Below are 26277 nucleotides of genomic sequence, written 5' to 3'. Positions count from 1 at the left end.
TGGAGCTTATCGTGGTCCAGGTATCAGCTGGCCGGTCAGGACCCTGGGGTGCAAGTTCCAGCAAATCATGGACCTTGCTAGACCTCAGTTTTCCGAACTATGACCAAGGTCATTGCATTCTATAATCTCCAAAGACCTTTGGCTCCACAGCCAGGTGCTGTAGCTTTTCATCTAGGACCTTTGCCCCTGGCCTTTCCAAAGTAAATTCTTACATGGGATTTCTCAGCTGAAAATACTCACTCATACACCTGAAAAGGGAGAAGTATTACCCCAGCACTCCTGCCTTTACTGCTCTAAAAACAACAACGGGCTCCCACCTTTACTGCAACGACGATGGTCTGGTTGGCCCCGAACGGCTCTTGGGCAGTCACTTCAACAGTAGAAGTCCCAGTCGTGGGCCCCGACACCAGGAAGCCTTTCTCATTAACATGCACGACAGGAACCTCCTCGGACCCGTTCAGGACACGGTAGCTCAGAGATGCTGTGCCATCCCTTTGGAAAACAAAGCAGAGCTGTTTATGTGTGGGTGGTCTGCCTCTCCAGTCACTGACAGGAAGCCTATTTGGGAAATCCAAGGTTCCCAGGAAAGCATCTCTTCTCACTGTCCCAAGAGCAGCACTTGACGTGGCTGGTGGGTGGGGAGGGAAAGACCATGAGGGCTGATTTTCTCTCATCACTGCATGTGGCATTTACTGTAAAACACCGTTTTGAAGCAAATTGTTTTCAATTTACTGAAATAAGGCAGCCTGGTGTAGCAGAAACAAGACAGGGGCTTTGAGTCAGACCGAACCTCCAGGCAGTCCCAACGCCTGGGAACAGCTGTGTGCCTTTAGCACATTGCGTCCCCCTGTGGTCTCCTGAGCGTGAAGGGGAAGCAATGCCCTTTTTCCAAGGGCGGTAACAGGGTGAAATGAGCTACCTGCTCTGACAGCGATCTGCACAGCCACGGGCACTATGCACCGGATGAAGACAAATCATGCAGCATCGTGTTTCTTACACACTTGTCAGCATCATGAAGAAAAGCATGGCTTGGTGCCCTAGCCCCACAGACCCTCCTTAGTGCACTTGCAACAAACATTAGTTTCTCTGCCTCAACTTTCAACCTCCTCTTCTCCTTTAACCTGCGAGTACTCCTATGCATCCTTCAAAACCCAGCTCCAGCATCTCTCTGTGACATGTCTTCCCTGACTCCACTGGAAGGCCCTTCTCTGAGCTGGGGCTTGAACATCACACTTCTTTTCATTATGGCTCCTATCGTGCTGCCTCCCCTTTCCCCACCAGGTGCCTTAAGGGCACGGTGTGTTTTCCACCTCTGTTCCTGGGGCCTGGCACACAGCCCAGCATGTAAGCAATCTGGTTGAATGAACGCCATGTGTATGTTTCAGGGAACATGTAAGTGCTCCTGTGGTCCTCACTGCCCCCATCTTGCAACAGCAGGCCCCATGCAGGTCACTGTCACCACAGGCATCCCCTTGGAAGGCAAGGTAGGAATCGCGTTTGCAGACACGCTTTAAAAGGGTGCTTCTCAACAGTCACTGTGCATGCCCATTGCCAGCAGATCCTGTCCCATTCAAGCCAGGTCTCAGGTGGGGCCCAAGGTTTGCATTTTCTTTCTCTATTGATTTTTAGAGAGCGTGGGGGAGGCGGGGGAGAAAGAAACACTGATGTGAGACACATCAATTGGCTGCTTCCCACATGTGCCCCAACTGGGGCCAGGGATCAAGCCTGCAACCCAGGCACATGTCCGTGACTGGGAACTGAACCACCACCCTGTGGTGCTCGGGCTGACACTCTAACCTGACCCACACCGGCCAGAGCCCAAGATGTGCATTTTCACATGCTCCCAGGTGATGCCCATGTAGGTTTGTGGACTACACTTTGAGTGGCAAGTCGAAGACCACACGGGCATTTGGAGAATTTAACACTTGCAAGTTGGTACTTTCCCCTCTAAAGTACTGGATTCAGCAGCAGGCATCAAACAGCGTCTAGGATACAGGGCTTCGTGATGAAGGAGAGTGGGGTGTCCACACAAAGAGAAGGAGAAATGAGAGGCCACACCAGTGCAACGCCAAGAAAGATGCCCAGAGCACCAAAACAGCCACAGCTGCAGACGACTCTGACAAATGAGTTGCTGGACCAAGTGCGGATTCCTGACCTTGCTAAACACCAGGTCGCGTACCTGTTTGTCCGAAGTTTTATAAACGAGTTGGGTGACATTAGTATTTGTTCTGCTTCTATTTCAGGGTTCAGCAGCAACAGCTCTTCAAATACCTGAAACAGAGGCACATTTCATTTCCTGCAATACACTGGAGTCACGTCAGGCATCTGCTTCTCTCTCAGTAGGGAGAGCCAGGAGGGGCCCACAGATAAGAAACTTGCGTGCAAGCACCTGTCGGGTAGCTGGTGCTGTGCTGGGAAGGGCTAACCGTAAGAGAGGCCAAAGGTGTGATGAGGAAAACCAGGCAGGTGCACACTGTGTGCAGCATGGGCCTCTGCTGTACCCAGGGGTGGGGGAGCACCAGGATGTGTGCACAACAGGCAGCGCGCAGGACTTCAGGGCCCAAGGTCTTGCTCAGCCAGAACCAAGCCTGGAGACAGCACCATCTAAATTCTCCGTTCTCTCAGCAAGACACCCTGAACTCACCATGACCATCTCAGAGCCACACCCCCCCGACCCCTCTATCCCGCCAGGCTCTCTCTGGACCCACACAGAGTGGGAGTGGATGTGGGGGCATGTTGGTGACCTCAGGCCAGCAAAGGAAAATAAACCTGATCTGATAATGTTGGGTAGAATCTGATCCTGTCACTCCCTAGGGGCCCTGGGGCCCTCGATGGCTGCAGGGTTTCCAAGAGGAAACCGACCTGACCCCTCCCTTCCAGCACCATGTTCTGACCATATAATAGTTAAGCCTACATTTTTTTGTGTGTAAAATGGGTTTAAAACTAATACTTCTTGCCATACTGGTCTCAAGAGCCCTGGGATCCCCTTGCACAACATGTGTGGCAGCGCTTCCTAAATGGGGAGCAACAGCCCTTGACAGCTGCCTGGGACCTGATGTCAGCAGAGCCCTTCTGCCTCACGGACAGACCGGACAGGCCTGCTGTGCAGGAAATGCATGAGTGTTTCCCTCTTTATTCTTAAGCATGCGTTTTTGTTGTTCTCTTTAGGTGGGGCTGAAGGTACAAGATATCTCACTTTCCTGTTAAGTGAACTATAAGAAAAGCAACAGTGCAAGGCACCATGGTAAATGGCAACGGGCACTTGGCCTCACTCTCAGGGAGACAGCAGAGAGTGGTGGGGCCTATGGCAAACTGGAGAGCACAGCTCTATTGAAGGGGTGGCTGCCTCTCATCTCCTGCTGTGCTGCCATATGGCAAATGCATGTCTTCAGGACAAGCTGCAAAATGGATTTTTATACAAAATCTATTTTTAAATGTTTGCAACAAAGAAAAATTGTTTCAAAGTACTAAGTGAGCCAAATGAAACACATCTGTGGACTGGATCCATCTTCTCTGAGTTTCTGATGTACTCAAAATTCCACCTGCTGTGAGCTAGGGAAACCAAGGCAAGGGGACATTAAATGACCTACTGCAGTCAGAGTTTGGAAGCTGCGATGCCCTGTCTTTACTTCCACGGCAGGTGCTAAAACTTAATTTTAACCAGAAAAAGCATGTGCTTGTGTGTTTATGCATGTCTATGTGCACACACATGCACGTCTGTGTCTGTGCACATGCGTGTGTCGGTGCCTGTGCACAATGTTCATGGGAGGCAGAGCTGCGGGGCTGGCTAACAGGCATTTCCTTCTTTGAACATCTGCTTCTTTACCCCTACTGGGGTAAGAGAAGGTTCATTTCCTCTTGCAGAGGAGCTTGAACCCATTTCTTTTCTCAAAATAGTTGAGGGTGTGTTTAGTTTTTCTTTGCAATTTAGGAGGACCAAGGGGTCCTGAGTCCCCGGTCAGCAGAACAGGGTCCCTGCAGCTAAAAATGCTTGTCAGAGCAACTTGTCAACTCCTCGTTTTGCTTGTTTGTTTTTAATATATCTTTACTGGTTTCAGGGAGAGGAAGGGAGAGGGAGAGAGACAGAAATATCAGTGATGAGAGAGTCATTGATCGGCTGCCTCCTGCACGCCCCAGATTGGGGATCGAGCCCGCAGCCCGGGCATGTGCCCTGACCGGGAATCGAGCTACGATCTCCTGGATCCTAGGTTGATGCTCAACCGCTGAGCCATGCCCGACTGGGCAACTCCCCGTTTTGACAGAGGGGCCCAGCGGGGCCAAAGAGGCAGGAGGGTTGGCTGGAGAGATGCGGGAAGCTGAGCCCTGGGCAGAGGACTGCTGAGCTCAGAGTCCTAAGTGGGTAGTGCGTGCCCCAAGGGCTGTGAGCAGGCCACCCCCTCTCTGAGGCTTGGTCTCCATCTGTGAAGTGATGGCCACACTGTCTGCCAGGCCAGGCCCCCACAGGGCCCACCACCCACTGACCGGGAACTGGAAGGGCCAACACCCGTCCCTTCCACCCCGCCCTCAGGCCTCAAGGGGCACTGGGAAATGGGGAGATGTGTCTGCCCATTAGGTCCTCTAAGAGTATTCGTAAAATAAATTCAGACAATTACGTTAACAGCCAGCTCAGACTATTTCCCAGCCTCTTCTTCCCACGAGAGCACTGAGACTCCAGGCTCAGAATGACTTTCTATTTTGGGAACACCTGCCCTTCCCTCGCCTGGCCTGCCAGACAACTCCTCCCTCCTGAAATGCCGTTCCACTGTGCAGCACTCAGTCAGCCAATCTCTGGACTCCAACAGCATCTTACACCCCGGCCTAGCCCCAGCAGACTGAGAGGCCCTGTGGCAGAGGAGGAGGGGTGGCCCTGAGAGGGGAAGGGCACTGGGCCAGCACTCTCTCTCCTCTTACAACTGCTTTCTGCCCACCTGTCCTTTACCTGGATTTGGATCTCATCAGAGAGCTCTTTGGCAAAGCCATGCAGCTGCCCAGCTGTGGGGTCCAGAGCCCTGACCACCACCTTCAGCCCGGTCTGGCCTCTCACCCGGCCGTGTACAGTCATGGCAAAGTTGTACTGCGACGGGAGTCGAAGTGACGCCTGGGACAGAAACCAAATATGTTTTTAGGGAGAGCCCTGGGGCACCCAGTCCCTTCTCCCCACTGGCTCACTGAGAACCCTGGGTGAGTCCCTTCCACGTATGAGCTGCAATTAATACAGAGGTTTAAGTAAGTTATTTCTAACACTTGCCAGCTCTGAGATCTAAGGAGGGGCAGAGGTCTCCCCAGTGGAGGCCTAAGGGGGTTTGGGCTGGGATAAGCCAGGAGAAACCCCAGGGCTGCCAGGCATCATCTGAGACAGTGGGTGGAAGTTACAGATTAGGGACCCTGACCAAGACCCTGTGACATCCAGAACTTTTGTGCCTCCCCCATCAGCCTGTCATTTTTGCTGCCTTCTGTTCGTGGGTTAACAATAACCTCCTCCAGAGTGATTAGCAAGAACTGCTTAAAATGAAGAGGGCTGCAGACAGTCCTTAAGCACTATGAGAAGGATCACTGGGAGACCGTATTTCCAGACACAGGACTCAGTTGAGGAAGGACACGGGGCAGTGTTTGGGAGAAGGTGTCCCGAAGAGCCAAAAGGACAGAGCAGAAAGGGGCTAGGACTGGCCTAGTGTGAAGGTGCAGACCTCCTGTGCAGATCTGGGGAGAACCTCCCCGCCCAGACTCTGGCCTGGGATGGAGGGGAGGCTCTGGGCAGGTGGTTACCTCATGGTGCCGTCCCCGGATGTCCAGGACGTCCCGCTTGGTGACAGACCAATGGAAGGTCAGGCCAGGCACAGCGTTGCCAAAGGAGAAAGGGTTCTGGCTGTTGGTGACTCCAGTGATGTAAACAGGCATCTGGGGGGAGTCAGCCTGTGACCACAGTGGCACTGCCAGGAGCGCCCTTGGAAGGCTGGGCCACTGCCCCAGCTGCCTCTCCACTGCCCAGGGGCTTTCGTGTCTCCTTTGTGCAGGAGGAGCCCCTCTCCACCCCATCCTCGTATTTCACCTTGGCCAAGAGACTCCATGCCTGAAAGGACCCCTAGAGCTCCAGGACTCCTGCAGCCCCGCAGTGCAGCACACCGTCCGCACCACCTGTGCTTCGTCCACTAGGGCCCCGCACACAGGATGGGCACGGGTGGGATTACGGGCTCCTCAGCCTGCACTTCCTGAGTGTCCACCAGTGGGCACAGGTGGAGGCCACGCAGCAGAGGCCAGAACAGACTCCCAGCCAGCTGCTGAGCGGTCCAGCTCCATGGCTCACTAGCTGTGTGACTTCCTGGTGTGCGGCATGGAGACGACACTGGTCTCACAGGGTTGCTATAAACACCAAGTGAATTAATACACAGGAAGCGCCCAGTAGAGTCCATGCTGCACAACAGCTAGCTCTGGGCGTGGGAAGGTGGCAGGCGCTTGGGCGTCACTCCGTGAGGGCACCAGCACGGGGCTGGGAGGGAGGGATGCACGCAGCGCAAAGGGAGCTGGTGCCGGGGTGGTGTGGAGCAGAGCCCGCAGGGCAAGAGGTTATGAGGGTGACCGGGATGAAGTGCTCCAGTGGAAGGTCATGACCTAGCAGGGGCTCCCCTAAGCTCATCCTGAACCAGAACTCAGCACAGAAAGGAGGGGCTGAAAGGGGTCCGCCTCACCTGGGTCCCTGTCCTCATGCGAGTGATGGGGGCTCGGATCCTCACCGCCTGGAGAAGCAGCACCTCCACCTCCACGAGATCCTAGGAAGAGAACGTTGCAGCTCAGGTTGTCTAGAGCGTGGGACTGTGCTGGCAACAGGGCTGTCGGGAAGGCAACCACAAGGTCAGAGGCTTCTGCGGAGGCCACTCAGTCACGTGGCTAGACCCAAGGGAGGTCTAGCTCTTCCAGAGGTGGCTTGGCTCTGGGGGTGGGTCCCCTCACACGGACCTGGTCACTGGCAGGGGGGAGCGGTAGCCTGGCCCTCTGAGCTACAGGCCTGTCTGATCCAGGTGCTCCAGGTCAGCACTGCAGAGACTTGGGGGCAGTGATTGGGGGCTGGAAAGCCCTGACAGGACAGGTCCCTAGACCCTCCCAACCCCAAATCCAGCCTGCTGATCTCTCTGACTGAGCAGAGTAGATGGACAAATGCAGGAGCCAGGTAGAGTCTGATTAGAGCAGACTTTTTACACCCTCCTTCATTCTGACCTCTATATTCCTATAAACCTGACCAAAGACTAACTTGATTGGCTCCTTCACAGTGCTGCTGACTCATGCTGAACATAAGCTGGTGAGACGCCTAAGCCCTCGCGATGAGCCCATCTCCTGTGTCTTGTGAGCTGGGCTAACGCATGGCACATAGTCGGTCCTCAATAAGCAATTATTCTCTTCGTTTCCTTTAGCCTTCTCACTGCTCGGTCTCCTCCTGTCAGTATTGGTCCACCCCCTGACCTTGGGTGCTGATTCTTGGACAGACAGAACTGGAAGCTTCTGGCCAGAATCACATACCCTCATGGACACGTGGCCCTCAGGCTGAGCTCCTGCCCGCCTGGGCCCCAAATACCTTTCAGATGGAGCTGGTCATGCAGCCTCTCCCTCTGCCAAGGGGCACCAGGACCTTCTCCCAGCACCTCCCCCAACCTGCCAGGTGGGAGATGCAGACAGAGAGGCGGCCCAGTGAGCAGCAACAGCCAGAAGGGAAATACAGCCTGGGGGCCTCTCTGGCCAAACTTCCAGTCAGCTGCCATTTCAGCCACTTGGGCCCCTAAGAGGGGAAAGTAAACCAGTTCCTACGGCTGAAATGCTCTCTCTAGAGAGAAAAAGAAGGGCAGTGCCTCCTTGTTCCTTAATTTTATTCTCCGAGACCTCTATCTGAACTCTGGTGCATGCCCCAGGACAGACTTTCCCTTTCCCAATGCCTCCTTGTCTTTAGAAAAATGGGGGGCAGAATCCGTGTCCACCTCCACAATTCAAAGGGCTGCACAGTTCAACTAGGACACATGGAGAGACACAAACTGCTGGAGAAAGGAGCAGACCCAAGAGCTCAAAGTCAGCTCGAAGTTAGCCTCGGGGAAGCTGGATGCGCCAGCCTCCCCTGCCTGGGGCACACAGGCACCAGTTCCCGGGCACTGTCTTCCAGGGTCCCAGTTCTGGGCTCTGAAAAGGCTCTTGTCCACAGTCACATTACACAAAATAAAATGCTCTCCTTAAGCACAGATTCCCATCAAGGCCGTAAACATGAGGCCACTGCCCTGAGATGCTTCTGCAGGTGTCGGGGAGTCTGAGAGCCCTGAGCCCTTCTCAGGAGGTGGAAACAGTCTCCCATCTCCTTTCCAGGGACTCAAAGAGGTACCCACCCCCTGGAAAGAAGGGAAATTATCAGATTTGGGGACACCAACTTTCACATGCGTGGAGTCAGTCCCACCGACAGGGAGAGTGGGGCTCTCCTGCAGAGAGGACTGCACTAGCCAGGCTGTCCAGCATTTTGTTGGCCCAAAAAAGCAAATTAAAAATGTCCCCCACTCTGCACAGAGGCTTGGAAGAGAACTGCTAGTGGAGCCAAAGATATTACTGGCCAATTCAGGTTTCCTGTTTCTCCTGGGAATACAAATCCAGGCCCAAAATACAGTGGTGTCCAATCATTTATGCTTATGGCAGCCAGGCCAGTGCACACCTCGAAACTCACACTGTAATCACGTGTGACAGAGTCAACAGCCCCCTCTTCTCTCAAAACACCCCAGCCCTTCTCGAAGAGAATGGACAGAAGCAAGGAAAGCTCTGCTGTCGGCAGCCCTACAACTGCTGCAGAGTGACTGGGCCACCAGTAGGTCCCCTGACCCCTCACCGAGAAATGGGGAGAGCAGCAAACTCCCAGGCCCGGAGGGCCAAGGGAGGGGTGCACAGCGCTCTGGGCAGAGCTGGCCATCACAGCTGCCACCAGCACCAGGGCCGGGGGCCGGAGACACCATCCCTTAAAAAGAAGCTGTGGAAACTCAGTCTGGAGAAGAGTCTAGGTGTCCCAAATTTGGCAGGGCCAGCCCAGGTGACAGGCAGGGGCTAGAGATTCAGAGGGCAGAGCCGAAACCCAGCACCCAGGGCTTCCTCCCCTTCAAGAGCCAACCACCCAGCAGGGTGGATTCAGAAAACACCTGTCTCTGATGGAGCCCAGGCCTGTTACCTGAGACACGGTGACGAGCTTGCCGGTCTCAGCATCCACGGCCTGGACGACCCCTGACACGGTGCCATTGCCAACAGCGAGCGCCCGCACCAGCCCAGCGCAGCTCACCGAGGCCAGGCTCTCATTGCTGACGGAGAAGAGGATGTTGGACTGAGGCTGGGGGCCCCCCTCAGAGGTGACCTGGAGTGGGGAGACAGCAGGCCGTGAGCCACTACCCTCCCGGCCAGCCCAGCCTCATCCTTGGGCGACAAGGGTGCCACCCCGCCAACGCCCCAGAGCATTCGATCTTAGCCAGTCTGATGCCCGTGCTGGGGCCTGGCCATGAACGGGGCGGAACAAGGATGTGGCCTTTGGCTCCTACCTGCATCATGGCCCCGATAATCAGCGTCACCTTCCTGGGTATCAGCCTGAAGGGGGGAAAGACCTGGGTGTGGAGACAAAACAGAGGGAGGGGCCACTGTACTCTAAGCTCAGGCCACTGGGCACGACTCACACTTCACAGTCTCAGGGAGGGGAACAGGGTACGTGGACATCACTCCTCTGTGAAGGCACCAGTGAGAGCCTTGGGGTCAACTCGGGGGGAGCCGAGTCGCCCCCACAGGGCCCAGGACTCTGGTCAGAGGTGCGTCCTGCTGCTTGTGAACGTCTCCTGGGAACCAGCAGATGTACCTTCTCCAGCCCAGACCTGTGATCTGGGTCTTAACAAGTCCTCCCGGAGATTCTGAAGCGTGTTAGCACCCCATCCACCGCCTTTCAGATCCCCCCAACTCCTCTTTGGAAAGTTGCCTCTCTCATGAAATTTCTCTAAATTTCTACTGACAAATTGCCTTAGAGGTTCTCTACTTCAATGTCTTTTAGAAAGTGGGTTCCAGGGGTAGGGAGGAAGATGCCTCATCTCTGCAGCAGAGCGGAGCCCCACATCCTCCTCTTGCACCCCCACCCCACCTGGCAAGAGCATAAGGAGAGCATAAGGCTGAGCCAAAGCCCCAGTCGGCCAAGGGGCAACTTTGTGCGTGAGGACTCGTCTTGGCTGTGCTATCTGTAGGCAGAAATTATCCCGCTTCACAAGGGGACAGTGCACTTCCACGGAGGCACGGTCTACCCACTGGCTTCAGAACACAGACGCGCTGCACAGAGCCCGCCAGCCCTGGTCACACGGTTCAGTGGTTACAGCGCCAGCCTGCGCACCAGAGGACCGCAGGTTCAATTCCGGGTAACGGGCACGTACCTGGGTTCCAGATCTGATTAGCAGGGTGAGTATGGGAGGCAACAAACTGATGTGTCCCTCTCACATCAATGTTTCTCTAGCTCTCTCCCCCCCTCCCCCTCCCTTCCACTCTCTCTACAGTCAATGGAAAAAAATATCCTCACTCCTTGGGTGAGGATTACACACACACACACACACACACACACACACACACAGCCCGCCAGCCCACGTGTGGCCGAGGCCCTTGGAGGATGCCAGCAGGAGCCAAACATCTTAACGCTGCCGAGATGATGCTAGGGAACCTCAGAGCTCCCATGTCCAGGAACTGCTGGCTCCAGGTGCTCCCGTTCCGAAAGCTGACCCCTCTAAGCGCCGTTCTAAGGGTCAGAGTGACTGTGAAGGAGCCTCCATGCGCTGGCCCACAGGGTCTGCAGCTGCTGCCCACCCACTGCCTCCTGCTACTCCCCTGCCGAGAGAGAGGTGGCTTCCCTGCTCTCAGTCACACCAACACCCCCTATGTCTCAGAGGGAGGTTCAGTAACTCAGCACTTCCTCTGGGGCTGCCCCATGCCCTGAGGCTGGTAACCAGAGGGCACAGTAGGGCACAGACTCTGAAAGGACCTCTCCCCATGGCTTCCTGGACTTTCCTGGAAATCTCCACCTGTGTGCCAGTAGGGGCTAGGCTGACCCCAGCAGCATGCAGAGGAGCAGCTTTACCTCGATCTGTTGTGGGGCTGAGTTGATCCTCTGTCCAGCTTTATCGGTCACAACGGCAGTGAGACTGGTCTGGCCAATGGCCACGCCATGGACATGGAACGTGGCAGTGTAGTTGTCAAGGGCCTCATCAAGGGAGCTGGAACAGAGGGAAGGGCTGGGACTTCTCCCCCAGACAGGCCTGTCAGCACCACCCGAGATGCCCTGTTCCGATCCCTAAGGACTCACACCAACATGACGATCTGGGAGGCTGCTTGGAGCTTCAGGTCCATGAAAGCAAAGTATTTGGCCAGGAAAGGCTTCCTGTGCGAGTCCAACACACGGACATATGCCTTGACTGTCTTCCCAATCTCCACCTGCATCACAGGGGACAGGCTCAGGGGACTGGGAATGACCAACTCCACCACCTACGGCAACCTACAGTCTCCTGAGAAACACCACTAGCCTCACACCCACAGACGTGGACAGTGGAGACAGGTCACCTGGGATGACCTCCGGACCACTAGCCAAACAACAAATGAAAATCAATTGAGTAAATGCTGTATACAAGGAGCCTTGGAAATACTTAGATGCATAAGTTACACTCTCCAGTCTTAAAGAATTAACAATCAAGTTAGATAAGGCACAGCTTAGAATGGCAGAGATATACAGTAGAGTTCAATACGTGCACAATGACTGAATTTCTCACACTTGGCAGCATATAATACATACAGTAAGAACTTTAGGAGCTGGGAGTCAGAAATGCTGTGAAGTCTGGTCAGCAAATTACCAGTGGAAATGATACCACAGGAGAAATATTTGAGGCTGTGTAAGAGAATATTGGCTTTTTAAGTTATCTAAGCTGCTTGAACAGTCCCCTTTAATTAACCACTCTTCCCACTGAGAAAAATAGGAACCGACAGTACCTCTCTGTAAGCCCAGCCAGTTACTTTAGGTATTTGGAATATAAACATTTCCTATTCATATTAAAGACAAGCCTAAATCTATTATGCATTTACTTTGCAAAAGACTTGGGTGGCATCAGTGGGCTTCACTCATTTGCCACTGGAATTCCTGAGGATCCAAAACCTACATAGTGGGGAGAAAAATTTGTGTTCAGCAAGGTGTGCACCCGGCTGGTGAGAGGACAGGGACTCCCTAGTCAAGGCTGGCATGGAGACAACCCCAAGTGGGATTTACAGCCAAGATTTACTGATGTCAACTGAGCTGAAGAAATACCACCTCAGAGGTTATTCCATGGGGCAGCAGAGGTGAGAGACAGCAGAGCAAGCTCGCAGCAACTCAGGAGGGACACAGAAACCAGGAGAAAAAGCAAAGAACATGAAAAAAAGATCTCCTGTGGCCGCATCTTTCTGGTTGCTGTGAATCAGCAGAGAGGGGCCACATCAGGAAGCTGACACCAACCTTGTCTACCACCCGGACGTACAGCTCCTGAATGTCCGAGACATGAACGTCCACCTTTGCCGGGGCTGGGAAGGTGAGGCACAAGTCGTGGATCATGATGGTTGACGTGCCCGGGAACAAAGGGTACACCTGCAGGGTCAGAGGTGGGCTTGGTTACAGCTGTTCCCAGCAGCAGACTATCCTTCATGGAACACCATCTCACAGAGACCTCTGGGGTGGGGGCAGAAGTAGTTAACAGAAAAAATCCTAACCCAAATGTTGCCCTGCCCACCCGTCACCATGAGCCCCCACTGCCAGCTAGGGGATATAAAATACAAAATATATTGAAATATAAAACAAAGGGTTGGGATGTATCTCAGAGAACATTTATCTCCTTTGTACATTTTACAAAGAGGAAAACTGAAGTTGCTCAAAGGGGGTTAATTAGTGGTCTTAGGCATGTAGCAACTTGTAGATAGAATGACTTAAACCTAGGAACCTAGGATTCTGTATTTCCTGTCCAGGAAAACACATGACCCTGCTGCTCCCATAATACAAAAGCATCTGGCCAGTCAGGCTGGAAGGGCATGCGACAGCTGCCTCTCACTTAGAAGTCTCAGCCTGAACTCACAGAATCAGAGCCTGGGAACAGACCGTGGAGGCCTCCATGGTCCTAAGTATAAGCTCTTTGAGTCTCAATCATCTCTACATTCATTTCTCCTACAGCTCTGTCTGAATCAGAGACCTCGTAAAATGTTCTGAGTGCATGAACACATCTGAGCTATTGTTTTCCGTTCTTTCACTGCTAAAGATGCCCCCTTCTTAAGCCTTCTCTCTCTATCCACTTCCATGGGTCCCACCTCAAAAGAACCTCTCCCCAAACTACATCCTAATGCTGCAGATAGATGTGCAGGACCTTGTCATATTGCTTAGGTGTGTATCTCAACTGGGTGGTCTAGGAGGCTGGACAGGCAGAGACAACTCATGGAGCTAGTAGGTGAGCCACGTGGGCTTTCTCCCACCTCTATCTGGCCCTTGCTTTGTTGCCTTTGCTTTGCTGTCTTATATTTATTGGGGGGTAATGTGTACACTGAGTGTTTACAAAGTTAGAATTTCAATATCAAGAACTTGTAGGGGGGGAGAATCAGGTTTCTGACCCTAAGGAGACAACCCAATATGATTATATCACACCTAGGTTAAAACCCTTCAAGGTCTGCCCAGAGAGTGAGTCCAAATCCTTAACACATCCGGTAAGAGCTGGACACAATCTGGCCCCTGCACATAGCTCTAATTCCACTGCAAACCACACGCCCCCAGTACCACCACACGCAGCCACACTGATCTCTTTTCCTCAAAGCTGGCCAGCACCCGCCTTCCGGCCTCAGACCTTCCTAAATAAAGATTTGGGGTTCTTCTCCCACGTCTTCACCTACTGGCCACACTCATGTTTCAGGTCCCTCTTTAAGCGTCCTTTCAGGAAAGTCTTCCCTGACCCCAGACAGGTCAGATTCCTTTCACTTTTACTCACTCCCAGTGCAGTTACACCACCTATAATTCAGTCTTGGCATAGACCAGGGGTGGGGAACATCCAGAAATCATTTGATCTGGCCCTACCAAGGCAACCACAGGTGGGACTCAAAATTCACTAAACCTAGGAGCTTTTTTCATGGCTAATTTTTAAGTTGATAATTTTGTATGGCCTGAGAATGATGTTATAAATACCCAAGTGGCCCTTGGCAGAAAAAAGGTTCCCCACCGTTGGCATAGACCCTGTTGTGTCCATCCTTCCCTTCCAGGCTGTCTTCTCGCGTATTGTAGCTTCAGGACTGAGCCTAATGTCTGGTACAGACTATCCCCCAACAAACTTGTCTTCATTAGATCGAGATCCACAGGCACAGCTTGCTGAGTCACTCAGTTAATACACAGATACTGGGTGCTCTGGCCTACTTGCCCAACTTTACTTTTAGCTTTAAGACTTGGAAATTCTGGGAGAAAGTCTGCAAGCCCATGTATACTCATGCATTTGGGAAGGGCTGTTTCTAGTCCAACCCTTCAATGTACATATGGGGAAACTGAGGCTCACAGAGGCTGAGAGCATAGCCCTGAAGGGGCAGCACTGGGGCGGGAATCCAAGCCTGGGCTCCCTTATATGGCTCCTTCTACCACACTCTGCCCTCCAGAGCTGACGCCTGCAGGAACTAGATAGACTTTTGGGCAGGGGAGAGTGGGGCCAGCAGGAAAAGGCTGAAGCTGAGACAGGCCCAAACCCACAGTTAGGTGGGGGCATGAGGATTAGCAAGCTTGGCTAAAGGAAAACCTCTGCCAGTATCACTAAGCTCAAGAGCATATCAACACAGATGAAGCGTGCCTGGGTTACTCCACACAATGACTTAATGTTGATTAATAATGACCCCCAAGTGCAAACCAGACTTGTACTCTAAAGTGATGGTGTGTAACCTGAGCCGTCCGTGCCAGCTTGGTATTAACAACAGGCGAGGAGGGGTCTGGGAGCACTGGTCTCCAGCTCCACAGAGGACAATTCCCCCTGGCTGATTACATCTCCCCAGAGAGAAATCATTTAAACACTGGAGAGAGTAACAAAGGCTTTCTTTGAGAACCTAATGCAAGTATCTGCTGTCACCCTTCTGAAAAAGTTCCTGCCATCAGGAGCTGGCACGTCCTTCACGGTGTGAAGAAATCACACATCAGACTGCTGACGGCCCCACACAGGAGACTGCAGAGAAGGCTTTCTTTTCCCATTTCTTTTTCCTTCAAAAGGACCATTTTGCACATTTTAAACACAGACAAAACAGCGGTGGGAAAATCAACTCCTCTTCCACTTGATTTCCCAGAGGCGGGATGTCGAGCCACCTTTCAGATACAAGGGGGCTCTGCAGCCTGGCTGCCGTCGCCTGACAGAGCAGCTTACTTCACACCCACTGGGACAGTGCTTTAAAGAAACTGCTCTTGGGGAAGTGAGAGGACTTGCCAGCCAGCTGGTGGCAAAGTGGGGACCCACCCCCACTCCTAACTTGATGGACACACAGGGGGGGTGTGAGGAAGAGGAGGTGGGGAAATCCTTGCCCAGAATGGACTCTAATGTCTAAGTGTTGAGAGCTTCAGCAAACATTAAGCGGAGGAGAAAGTCTGCAGAGATGATGGATGTGTTGTTGCTCATTCAGATGCTGCAGGTGGGCCCGGAGGCAACTTTGCACATATGTGGGTGGGAGCTATGATGTGCATGTGTGCCTACCACCCTAAGCACCTCAGCTCCTTGCTCTCCTTGGCCCCATCAGGCTTCAGACAGTCCCTTCACAGGCATTTGCAGACAAGTAAGGACCCTGCAAATCTCTCTCATGTCACTGGGGCCAATAGCTCCTGTTTCCTATACTGAGCCCATCACTGTCATGTGGCGGCCAGGCAGTGCCACCAAGAGTGTCGGGGTCCATGCCCCTGAGCAGATGCCTTCGAGTCTTGGGGGAATGACCAAGATCACATAAGTGTCACAGGCACTGAGAAGGTCCTGGCTTAGACACTGGGTGAAATTTCATGCAGGGCCCCTGGCCAGCTATGAACTGCCCACAGGGCCAGGGCTGGGGACAGGCACCTCTTTCCAGAGGTCATCTTCAGGGGAAAAGCAGAACACACCCAAGTCCAAGCCCTGCAGTTGTCACTACTACCAACCTCATCTCAAGTACGGATGTACAATGTCACCATGATGGGCTACGCGTCACAGGACTAGGGTGGAGACGTCACAGCGGCTCCTGAGAGCCATGCCTCCGTCTGCCTTGTTCACACTGAGCCCACGTGCCGGGACCAGGGCCTGGACAGGACGGGCCCCAGCATTTGCTGAATGGCTGCATTAATGCAGGCGTGAGGTACTCAGCCCACAGTAGGATCCTTTTTCCCCTCTTATAATCCATGGGTTCTGCTCAGAGGACTTACTTTGGAATGTAAAGAATTGTTGAAAAGAAAACCTAAGTTTAAATCAGGTAATCACTCCAATGTGCAAGCCAGTCAAAAACGAAACAAAGGCCCCTTGCAGAGAGTTCTGGGGCTGTGAGAGAATGGAGCACAGCCCCGCCCGGCTGGGGCACTGTGTGGGCACAGCAGCCTCCACAGGGCACTAGCACCTGAGCTCCCCAGCCCCTTCCACACCCAGGAGCCATTCTTGTGTCCCAAATGTGAGTCAACAGGGGAAGAAAGAAATACTTTCTGAAGAACTACTAACTGAAGAACTACTGTGGGCATCTGTTCTTGTCTCTGTGATTAACACATTGTTTGCGGGTAGTTTTTATCGTGCACTCTACTACCAGTCAACGTAAAACGTATAAATACGTTTCCCGCATACAATGTATTAAGGGAAATAAGAATGCTACTAATTAACAGCTGGAAAATGCTGAAGAGATGTACAAATGTCCTTCAGAAATAACCACTTGAGAGTAGCTGCTAGGACCTGTCGCAGATTTTCAACACTCCATGAAAAATTCTCCTGCAGGTTACAGAAGAGGCAAAGGAAACCAGAATACAGTTTGCACCTAGAATTGCAATGGTCTCTGCACAGGTCCAAGATGAGGGGGAGCAGAGACCCCAGTGGTCGAGGTGTCCCCAGGATACCTTCTTGGGCGAAAGCAATCCTTGTAGGGCCTGCACGTGGGTGCTGCTGGCACTCCCAGTGCTAGACTTGTTACCAGTTCTACACAAAGACTTCCAAAAATTAGAAGAGAACACTTCTAAATCATCCCAGGATACTGATATTATACTCACACCCAAACCGGACAAATACATCACAGAAAAAACCCCACCACAGACCAATACATCTTATGAATATGAACATAAACTCTTCAACAAAATACTAGCAAACTGAATCCAGTTACATGTAAAAGGAGTTATATATCATGATCAAGTAGCAGTTATCCTAGGAATGCAAGGGTGGTTTAGCATCTGAAAGGCAATGTAAGACATCAAATCAACAAAATAAAGAATAAAAAACCACATGATCGTCTCAAGAGATACAGAAAAGCATCTGAGAGAAGCCAACACCCGCATGTGTGTGTGTGTGTGTGTGCGCGCGCACAAGTAGAGGTGACAGCTAAAATGCATGGGGCTTCTTTCTGAAGTGATGAAAATACTCTAAAACTGATGATGCTATTAAGATTGTATGTTTCTTTTTGACTGTACGAATATGCTAAAAACCACCAAAGTGTATACTTCATTATTTTTTAAATCTTATTTTATTTTTTCCATCACCTTTTATCCCCTCTATGCCCTCTACCACTTCCACCCCCTGCACCCCCACAATCACCAGTGTTGTCCACGTCTGCGAGTTCTCTTTTTTCTTTTTTGCTCAATCCCTCCATCCCACACCCCCGCCAGCCAACACCCCATGTCCCTAGGGCTGTCTGGCTGCTCTCTATCTATGAGTCTGTTTCTATTTTGCTTGGTAGTTCAATTTGTTCATTAAATTCCACATCGGAGTGAAATAATATGTCTTTCTCTGACTGGCTTATTTCACTTATAACGTTCTCTAGGTGCATGCATGCTATTGCAAAGGGTAAAATTTTCTTCCTTTTTACGGCAGAGTAGTGTTCTATGCTGTAAATGTCCCACAGCTGTTTTATCCACTCATCTACTGATGGGCACTCAGGCTGCTTCTAAATCTAGGCTATTGTAAATAACTCTGCTACGAACACAGGGGTGCATACATTCTTTCGAATTAGTGTTTTGGGTTTCTTCAGATAAATTCCCAGAAGAGGAATTACTAGGTCTTAAGGTAACTCCACACTCCTTTCCACAGTGGCTGCACCAGTCTGCATTCCCACCAATTCCCTGTTCTCCACACCCTCCCCAACACTTGCTGTTTGTTGATTTATTTACTTTTTAATATGTCTTTATTGATTTCAGAGAGAGGAAGAGAGAGGGAGAGAGAGATAGATCAGTGATGAAAGTGTCATTGATCAGCTGCCTCCTGCACACCCCTGACTGGGGGTTGAGCCCACAACCCGGGCATGTGCCCTGACTGGGAATCACACCGAGACCTCCTGGATCCTAGGTCGATGCTCCACTGCTGAGACACACCAGCCGGGCTGTTTGTTGATTTATTGATGATAACCATTCTGACAGATGTCAGGTGGTATCTCACTGTGGTTCGAATTTCCATTTCTCTGATGATTAATGATGTTGAGCATTTTTTCATATGTCTCTTGGCCATCTGTATATCTATTTAGATCCATTGCCCACTTTTTAATTGGATTGTCTGGTTTTCTGGTGTTGAGCTGTGTAAGTTCTTTATATATTTGGATATTAACCCCATATCAGAAATACAATTAGTGAATATGTTCTCCCATGCAGTGGGCTGTCATTTCATTTTGTTGATGGTTTCCTTTGCTGTGCAAAAACATTTTAGTTTGATGTAGTCCCATTACTTTATTCTTTTGTTCCCTTGCCTGAGAAGATATATCAGAAAAATATTGCTACGAGAAGTGTCCAAGATTTTACTGTTTTCTTCTAGGATTTTTATGGTTTCACAACTTATATTTTATTCTTGTGTATGGTGTAAGTTGGTGGTCTAGTTTCACTTTTTTGCACGTATCTGCCCAATTTTCCCAGCACCATTTATTGAAGACTGTCTTTACCCCACTGTATGTTTGTGCCTCCTTGTCAGATAGTGACTATGAAGGTGTGAGTTTATTTCTGGGTTCTCTATTCTGTTCCATTGATTTCTGTGTCTGTTCTTATGCTAGTACCATGCTGTATTGCTAAATTGCACACTTTAAATGGGTTAATTGTATGGTATTTGAATTATACCTCAATAAAGCTGTTATTAAAAATGACACAGAAAGTGAGCTGTAGATGCCTAGTGGCTGTGCTTAGAACGGCCTGTGCTATCCATCTGCCACAGTCCCCACCACTGCCTGTCACTCCCCAGCAGGAGCTCAGCATCAGGTGGCATTTTAGCACAGCGCTCCCCACACATGCTCCTCACACCCTGCTCCTTTCCCTCACTTACTTTACACCTGTCCCACCTCAGAGGCAACTGATTCTGTGACTCAGGAGTCAAGGCAGTCAGTGGATGCAAACAGATAAATAGACCTGCAGGAAGTCACGGCTGGAATTGCCCTGCAGGACTGGGGTGACATGTATTTGATTTCTGACTGGGCCACGAACTTACTGTACAATCATGGGCAAGAGAGCTTGGCTGTATTTCGGAAAGACTTGGGGACTAGGTCTCTGTGAAGGTTAATTCTGATTTTAGCCTTCCCTGGAATTAGAGAGTCTGTTCCATGCTGTGCTAGCCTGCGAGGCCTCATCTCCAGAAACGAGCAATGCTAAGGTCAGCTGGGCATCAGGACAGCAGGCGACTCACGGTCAGGGTGAGGCCCTAACCCACCCTCCCTCACTGCACTATCTGCACTGTCCCCACCACATGCCAAACCCTGACTCAATCTGGCCCCTTTGGAGTCCAGGAAAAAGCCTTGTTTGGTGCTGGGACAAGCATGACACTCCTCACACGCTCGGCAATCACCCCTTAACAAAGGGAAGGCAGGTCTTAGGCTCAGAGCAGCCCAACGGCAAGAAAAGAGCTGCAGTTTAATAACACTGCTTTGGTGTCATCGCTGCTTTCTGGTCTTGGCTGCCTGCATTTATGACTTCTGGTTGTGAGTGGTCTGACACACTCAGTAGTAAGTTTCCTTTCATGACTGTGTAACGACTCATTGTATAGCTATGCAGGCACTGCAGATACTGATATGTGTTTTCATTCTATATAACCATAGGGCTATTTTTTAAAAAAGATCTAAACTACCAAAATGCTCTGCACGGAGAAAATGGCTGAGCACCAATGGCTACACATAAGTAACCAGCCAGCCTAACAGCAATGCAGGAAGACGTAGGATAGCACAGCAGAGGAAGTGAAGGCTGGACTCTTCCACGCCATGCACAAAGCTGTCAAATGTGCGAGAACAGGGAGAGGGTCGAGAAAGGACGGTGGGAATAAAGAACACTGGCACATCTCTTAAAAGCAATGTTATGGCTCCAAAGTGGTGCGTATGTGACGATACTTTAACCCTAATACAGACCGAAGGAAGGCACTAGCTAACGAATAGTGTGGGCAATTCGTGGAAATGGAAGTAAAAACCATAAAGGTAGCAGGCAAATGGCTAAAGCTGGACAGTGACCCAGAGAATCAAAAGGCCTCGCAAACTACAGCTGCTCCAATTCAGTGCCAGCTTCTGAAGTAATCATATCAGGGGCCCTGCCACCCGAGGTGGAGACAGGCCCACACTCACCACAGCACTGCCCCTGGCCTCCTGGTAGGCCACCCTGACGACGTCTGCGGTGCTGGTGTTGAGGAAGAAGTAGCCGGAACCTTCTCTGACATGCAGCTCTGCCTGCAAGGAGGGTCAGGCTCAGAGGCGGAACTGCCGAGCCGATGGGCCACATCTACGCAGCGAGGCGGCAGGGAGAGGGCTGTACCTGTACGCCAGGGTGGTTGTAGATGGTCACCTCTTTCGGACTCACCCTCACATCCTCTACCAGGATGAGTTCTACGGAGGCCGACACAGGCACAAGAGGGTCGTGCTGCAGGGGTAAGGCAAGCACCGTCAGATCCGGGAGGCAACAGGCCAACCCCACAGCCCACAGGCCTCCCACCCACCCCTCGCCCCCTGGGAAGAGCAGGCCTGGAGACCGCAGGTCCTGGTGTCACCCCAGGGCATTCATTAGCATTCATTATGTCTGGGGCACAAGCCCTGAGGAGCCCATCCCTTTGAGGCATCTCATAATCCTGCCAAGGCAAGTGCCCATCCTACCTTCCAGGCGCCACCTGGTGGGCAATTCACACACACCATGGGGAGTAGGGGGCACACAGCAGCCAGCCAGCTAGGGCACCATGGGGGAGGGGCGGGTGCTGGGCAAACAGCAAGGGTCCTGACCAGCCTAAACATGGGGGTCCTATGCAGGCATCCTCAAAGCCCACTCACAAGAGGACCAGCTGGCCCTCGCCCCTGGGGCCATGTGCATATTTGAGGATCTTTCTTTCCTGCAACGTCATTCCAGGCTCTGACCCACCCATACAGTCACGCATTTGAGCACCGACTGTGTGCCAGGCACTGCACTAGGCACTGTTAGGCACTTAGGGACAGTAACCACCCTCAGGAGATGTATTCTAATGCAAGGATTGAAGAGAAAGAAAATGACAGGAAGATGTGAGCGTGGTGGCGGCTGAAGGGGCCGAGACAGGTCTAAGAGGGAGACTCTCAGATGTGCCTCTCAGGCGAGCAGAGACTCAGGAAGTGAAGGTGTGAGTGATGTCAACAAATTGCAAAAAGCCCACAGGGCGAAGAGTATAAGAGCAGAGGCCCTGAGGGGAAACCTGCTTGGGTGTTTGCAGCCCAGAAGGCGGCCCATGAGGCCACCACCAGCTGAGGGGACCCTGGTGCCAGTGGGATGACTGGGCAGCTCAGCCACCAGGGACAGTGTGCTCCTCAGGGCCACCTCCCTCCAGGCCAGCCTCCTAGTGCTGCTCCCACTGGGATCACACCCTCTTCAAAAGTATCCCTGTTCCCCATACCCAGGAGACAATTCAAGCTCCTCATCCGAGCATGCAGAGTCCCTCTGAGTTGGACCCACCTTCCCTTCACAGCCATCACCTGCGGCCTCCACCCCATGCAAATCCAAGCTGACTGCCACCCTCTTCCACGACGGGTGGGTGTCATCCAGGCAGCGCCATTCTGGAGGAACCCTTCCCACTCGCCTCATCGGTACCCATCTGCTACCCACTGCCTGGGCCCCCGTGAGAGGCTGGATGGAGAAGTGTGCCCAGTGGATGGCCCACGCGTGTGTGCGGATGGCGGTGACAGTGTATGTGTGTGGGGTCTGCACAGTGACAGCGGGAAGCACGGGGACTCTGAGCCCTGGGGCGGCAGCAGCTGCTCTGTGTGGGGAGCTCAGGGCCCTCTCCACAGGGGCTGGTCCTGTGGATTGGACTAAAAGAGCAGGAGGCGGCCTGGTAGAGGAGAGAAAAAGGAGGGAGGGACCGGCATTCCAGGCAGCTGAAATATGGGTTCAAGGCATGGCCGCCTCAACCACCAGGGCATTGGGGGGACAGCCTATAAGTCAGGACCATCGGGGAGAAGGGCTGGGTGGGCAAGCCCCCGCTGAGGATGAGGAGAGCTCCAGCCTGAAGGTCTGAGGGCCCCAAAGCTGTGTGCGTAGCCAAAAGGGCACTGGGTCCCTCCCATCACCTGAGTGCAGGGCGTGGGGCGTGGGGGAGACAGGAGGCCGGCAAGGAGGCTCACCCGACTCAGGGAGGGGGAGTGAACTGAGGGTGCAGCCCAGTGAGGGGGCTCAGGACACTAGGACATGAGAAGAACGGGGGCGGAGAGGACGATCCCCCCACCAGTGTGCCCTGGGAGATACCGGCTGCTTCACGCTGGCTGCACGCAGATGGGACTGCTGGTAGCCGGTCACGGTAGCAGAGATGGCTGTGGTCCCCGATGCCTTGTGGACCGAGACGGCCTGCAAACCTGAGTCCAGGAAGAGGAAGACCCACGTCTTCTTTTGCCCATTGCTGCCTGTGAAACAGCCCCTCCCTCCTTCTGACTTGCAGTTTTAAATCTTCCCTAGTCCTGAAAGTAGGCAGCTGAGTTTGTTGAAACTTTATGTACCATAAGGGCTGACACAGACGGTGGCCTGAGGCACTTAGACACGCTGGAAAAGACAGGCTCAACCCCAGGCTGTGGAAGCCAGGCTGTCCTGCGATGTAACCTGGGACTGAGGGTTGCGAGGGATGTGCCCCAGCCTGTTCCCTGCCCCTCAAATAGGACGTAAGTATTAAAGGACAGTAGTGAGCTCACAATGCTCCCTAAGCATCCCAGATAAAAGGGAGACCCAAACAACAGCTCCAGCAGCCACCAGCACTCCTCAGATGCCTCTTGCCGGTGGGTTTCACTGCTCTCTCTCTCCTGTCCTGGGGCAGGGGCTCACCACCCCAGCTCACCATGCAACTTCTGACCACTCCCATCATCCCGGGACACCAGCTGCATGGGCAGGTCAAGCTCGATGCTGGCCAGCAGCGGCCTCGTGGACTCCCACTGGATGCTCAGAGAGCTGAAGTTGTTGAATCTGAGGCCCTGCTGGTCATAGGCAGCCAAGTCCAGGAGGGGGTTGCGGTGGCTGGAGACAGGAACCTGCAAGAAGCCAAGGTCAGGTGCCCTGGCCATGCCTAGACCACACTGGGCACAATGTTCCGAGTGAAGATGGTATACTCTGAACCCAGCTGGTTGCCTTATGGCCTCATGAGGGGCGTGTCACTAACCAGTCCTCACTGCTGCCACGGACCTGGCCAACCTGGCATCTCACTCTAGCTCACGGTCCTCAGCAGAGGCAAAGGGGTTTGATGATGCCTAAAAGCTCTTTGGATTATAAACTGCAGGGGGTGCAAATGGCACCCAGGGATAGAGTCAGGGGTGCTGCTGAATGCCCTGCAGTGCACAGGACAGTCCCACAAGAGGAAGAATCCCGTCCAGACATCCACAGAGCCAAGTTGGGAGACCCTGCCTGAGACCCCTCACCCCAGCCAGGCTGCTGCCCTCCTCTCAGCCCCCACCTTTGCAAATCCTTACAGCCTCCCCTCTGCCCCCACACACTCCACCCCTCCAGGATGTGTCTCTTGGTGGTTTAACAGGAATGCCAATTCCAAACCCAAAATCTCCCAGAGCCACCTAGTTTGCAAGGGTCTTGCAAAGCTCCTTGCTCCTGACATATCCCAGTGACGTGGGAGCTGCCATCCCCACACCGAGGGTGAGGAAGCACAGTCCCAGGGGAGGGAAGGAGCAAAGAGGCTCAGGGGCTGCGTGGCAGACCTACAGGGTTCAGTCCAACCTGGATTCTACCCCCTACTCTCCCTCTTGCCCCTGAGCAAACCACCACCTTAGAAGTCCACTAGATGAGCCTCACCCCCACCCCAGGGCCTGGCTCGTCCCTCCCCTCCCTGCCCAAACAGCACGGGGCAGTGGGGTGAGCAGCAAAGCAGGGACCCTAAGCCACTGGACTTCTGGGTCCCAGAGCTTGGACTCGAGCCCCAGGTCTGCCCCTTTCCGCCCAGGCCAGCTGCCGACTCCCTGGAGCCTTGGTTTCAACAACTGAAATGGGAATCACAACACCCACCTCCCAGGACTCTGTTATGAAAGGGTTGTGTGCGATCATTTTAAAGAGCCTGGCTTGCTGTAATTAGCAGGCAAGCAGGGAAACAGGACAGTCCTGTCAGGCACAGGTCCAGGAGGAAGGACTCTATTTCTCTGGCCCCTGTGGTTAGGAGTGACCACTTCATTTACTTTGGCCAGTGAAATGTGACAGGTGACTTGACACAACTCCAGGAGGTACAAGCTTTAATAGTCAGAACATGATCTACATGGTCTCCTCGTCTCACAGTGCCACCTGGCAACACTCACACCTAAGTCTTAGAAGGAAGATCACGGTGACACTCAGCAGGGCCCCCAGCCCACCCAACCCACAGGCAGTGTGAGCAGAAGTAAACCTGTGTGTGTGAGGCCGCTGGGACCTGGGGCTGCTTGTCACTGCAGCCTCACCTCATCTGCCCTGACAGACGCAGCCCACAAACCCTCCCATGGCTCCTCCCCCAGCCCTAGCTCTCGCCCCCAGAGAACACTGAAGTGAAGCACGCTGCAAACGGTAAGTGCAGGTCAGCACAACCACCTGAGGGGGCAAGGATTTTATAAGTATTCTGGACGCAAATTGGGAGCCATGGCTATGAGTAGGAACAAAGGCCGTGTTCTGGGTGCCCCAGTCCTTCCCCCAGACGCAGTCCTGGATGAACATTACTGTTCCTCCCTTCCTCCTACTCTCTCAGCAAGAAGCCAACTCCCAAATCTCGAAGGCTGCCAGGGTGGGAGAGGCTGCTGACATAAAGAGCTTCAGAAAGGTTCCCTTAGGCGAGGAAGAGCCACACTGAGGGCTCTCTGGAAAACTGCAGAGAGCTGAGAGGACCCCATGCCCCAGAGGCAGCGGGACCAGGGCTGGGGTTGGGAGAGGAGCAGCTCCAGGGGCCACTGAGGAGGCATTGAGCTTGGAGCTGGGCAGATCTAGGTTCTGCCTTTGGGACCCTGCCCAGCTCTGAGCCTCGTGGGCAAATCTGTGAAGGGATGCCAGGACTCTGGTCCCACAGACAGTCCTGGTGAGAGGCAGTGGGCACGGAGGTGAAAGCTCCTAGCAAAGGACTTTTCTGATTATCATGCGGGCACAGGGACACCCTCACATACTGTTCCACCTGCCCAAGGCACCCTACTTCAGCTCTTCTCAGCCCCACGTGGGGCCGACATGGCACGTGCCCTCTGCTCTGAGGCCTTGCTGGCTCCATCCGAAGGGGCCCCCGCCAGCAGCTACCTCACACTCTACTTCGCTTCCTCCACAGCACTCCCATCCTCTGACCCACCTGTCTATCTGTGGGCCTCCTGCCTGCCACCTCTGTGGGGAAGATGCCTCACCTGCCCCGGCTGCCCGCATTCCAGGACCCGGAGCGGCGCCTGGCCCAGAGGAGCTGCTCAGCCGGCAGCTATCAAGGGCCAAGTGAAAAGAAGCCTAGTCTCCGCCTCTGAGACGGGCGAGGCCAGCGGTGGCCCTGCTGTCGAGTGACCCCAAGTGACATGCTACCCTCTGCCCACATTACGTCCGAAACGCAGTCCCTGGAGAACACACCGGCCGGGCACCTGTCCTCTCAGCCCTCGCTCTGACCACACACGCACGGCCACCGACACAGGCCCACCTTAACACTC

At 53.1% G+C, this 26277-nt stretch overlaps 1 protein-coding gene across 2 annotated transcripts in view; it reads right to left on the bottom strand.

Annotated features, from left to right (window-relative positions):
• Positions 1-26277, bottom strand: part of NUP210 (nucleoporin 210) — a 94606-nt gene that overhangs the window by 15163 nt on the left and 53166 nt on the right. For both annotated transcript variants that reach the window (XM_081138598.1, XM_081138597.1), the window contains exons 17-30: positions 23484-23673; positions 22904-23010; positions 20960-21064; positions 20773-20874; positions 12506-12634; positions 11330-11457; positions 11105-11240; positions 9543-9605; positions 9182-9361; positions 6687-6767; positions 5767-5898; positions 4940-5098; positions 2180-2271; positions 318-492 (exon numbers count right to left, since the gene is read on the bottom strand). In XM_081138598.1, the coding sequence (XP_080994724.1) occupies positions 318-492; positions 2180-2271; positions 4940-5098; positions 5767-5898; positions 6687-6767; positions 9182-9361; positions 9543-9605; positions 11105-11240; positions 11330-11457; positions 12506-12634; positions 20773-20874; positions 20960-21064; positions 22904-23010; positions 23484-23673 (1779 nt within the window). The remainder of the gene's footprint in view (positions 1-317; positions 493-2179; positions 2272-4939; positions 5099-5766; positions 5899-6686; positions 6768-9181; positions 9362-9542; positions 9606-11104; positions 11241-11329; positions 11458-12505; positions 12635-20772; positions 20875-20959; positions 21065-22903; positions 23011-23483; positions 23674-26277) is intronic.

The sequence above is a fragment of the Miniopterus schreibersii genome (assembly GCF_964146895.1).
Source record: "Miniopterus schreibersii genome assembly, chromosome: 5".
Taxonomy (NCBI): domain Eukaryota; kingdom Metazoa; phylum Chordata; class Mammalia; order Chiroptera; family Miniopteridae; genus Miniopterus; species Miniopterus schreibersii.
Note: the sequence above shows the minus strand (reverse complement) of the source record. Positions and strands in the feature narration are given on the sequence as shown.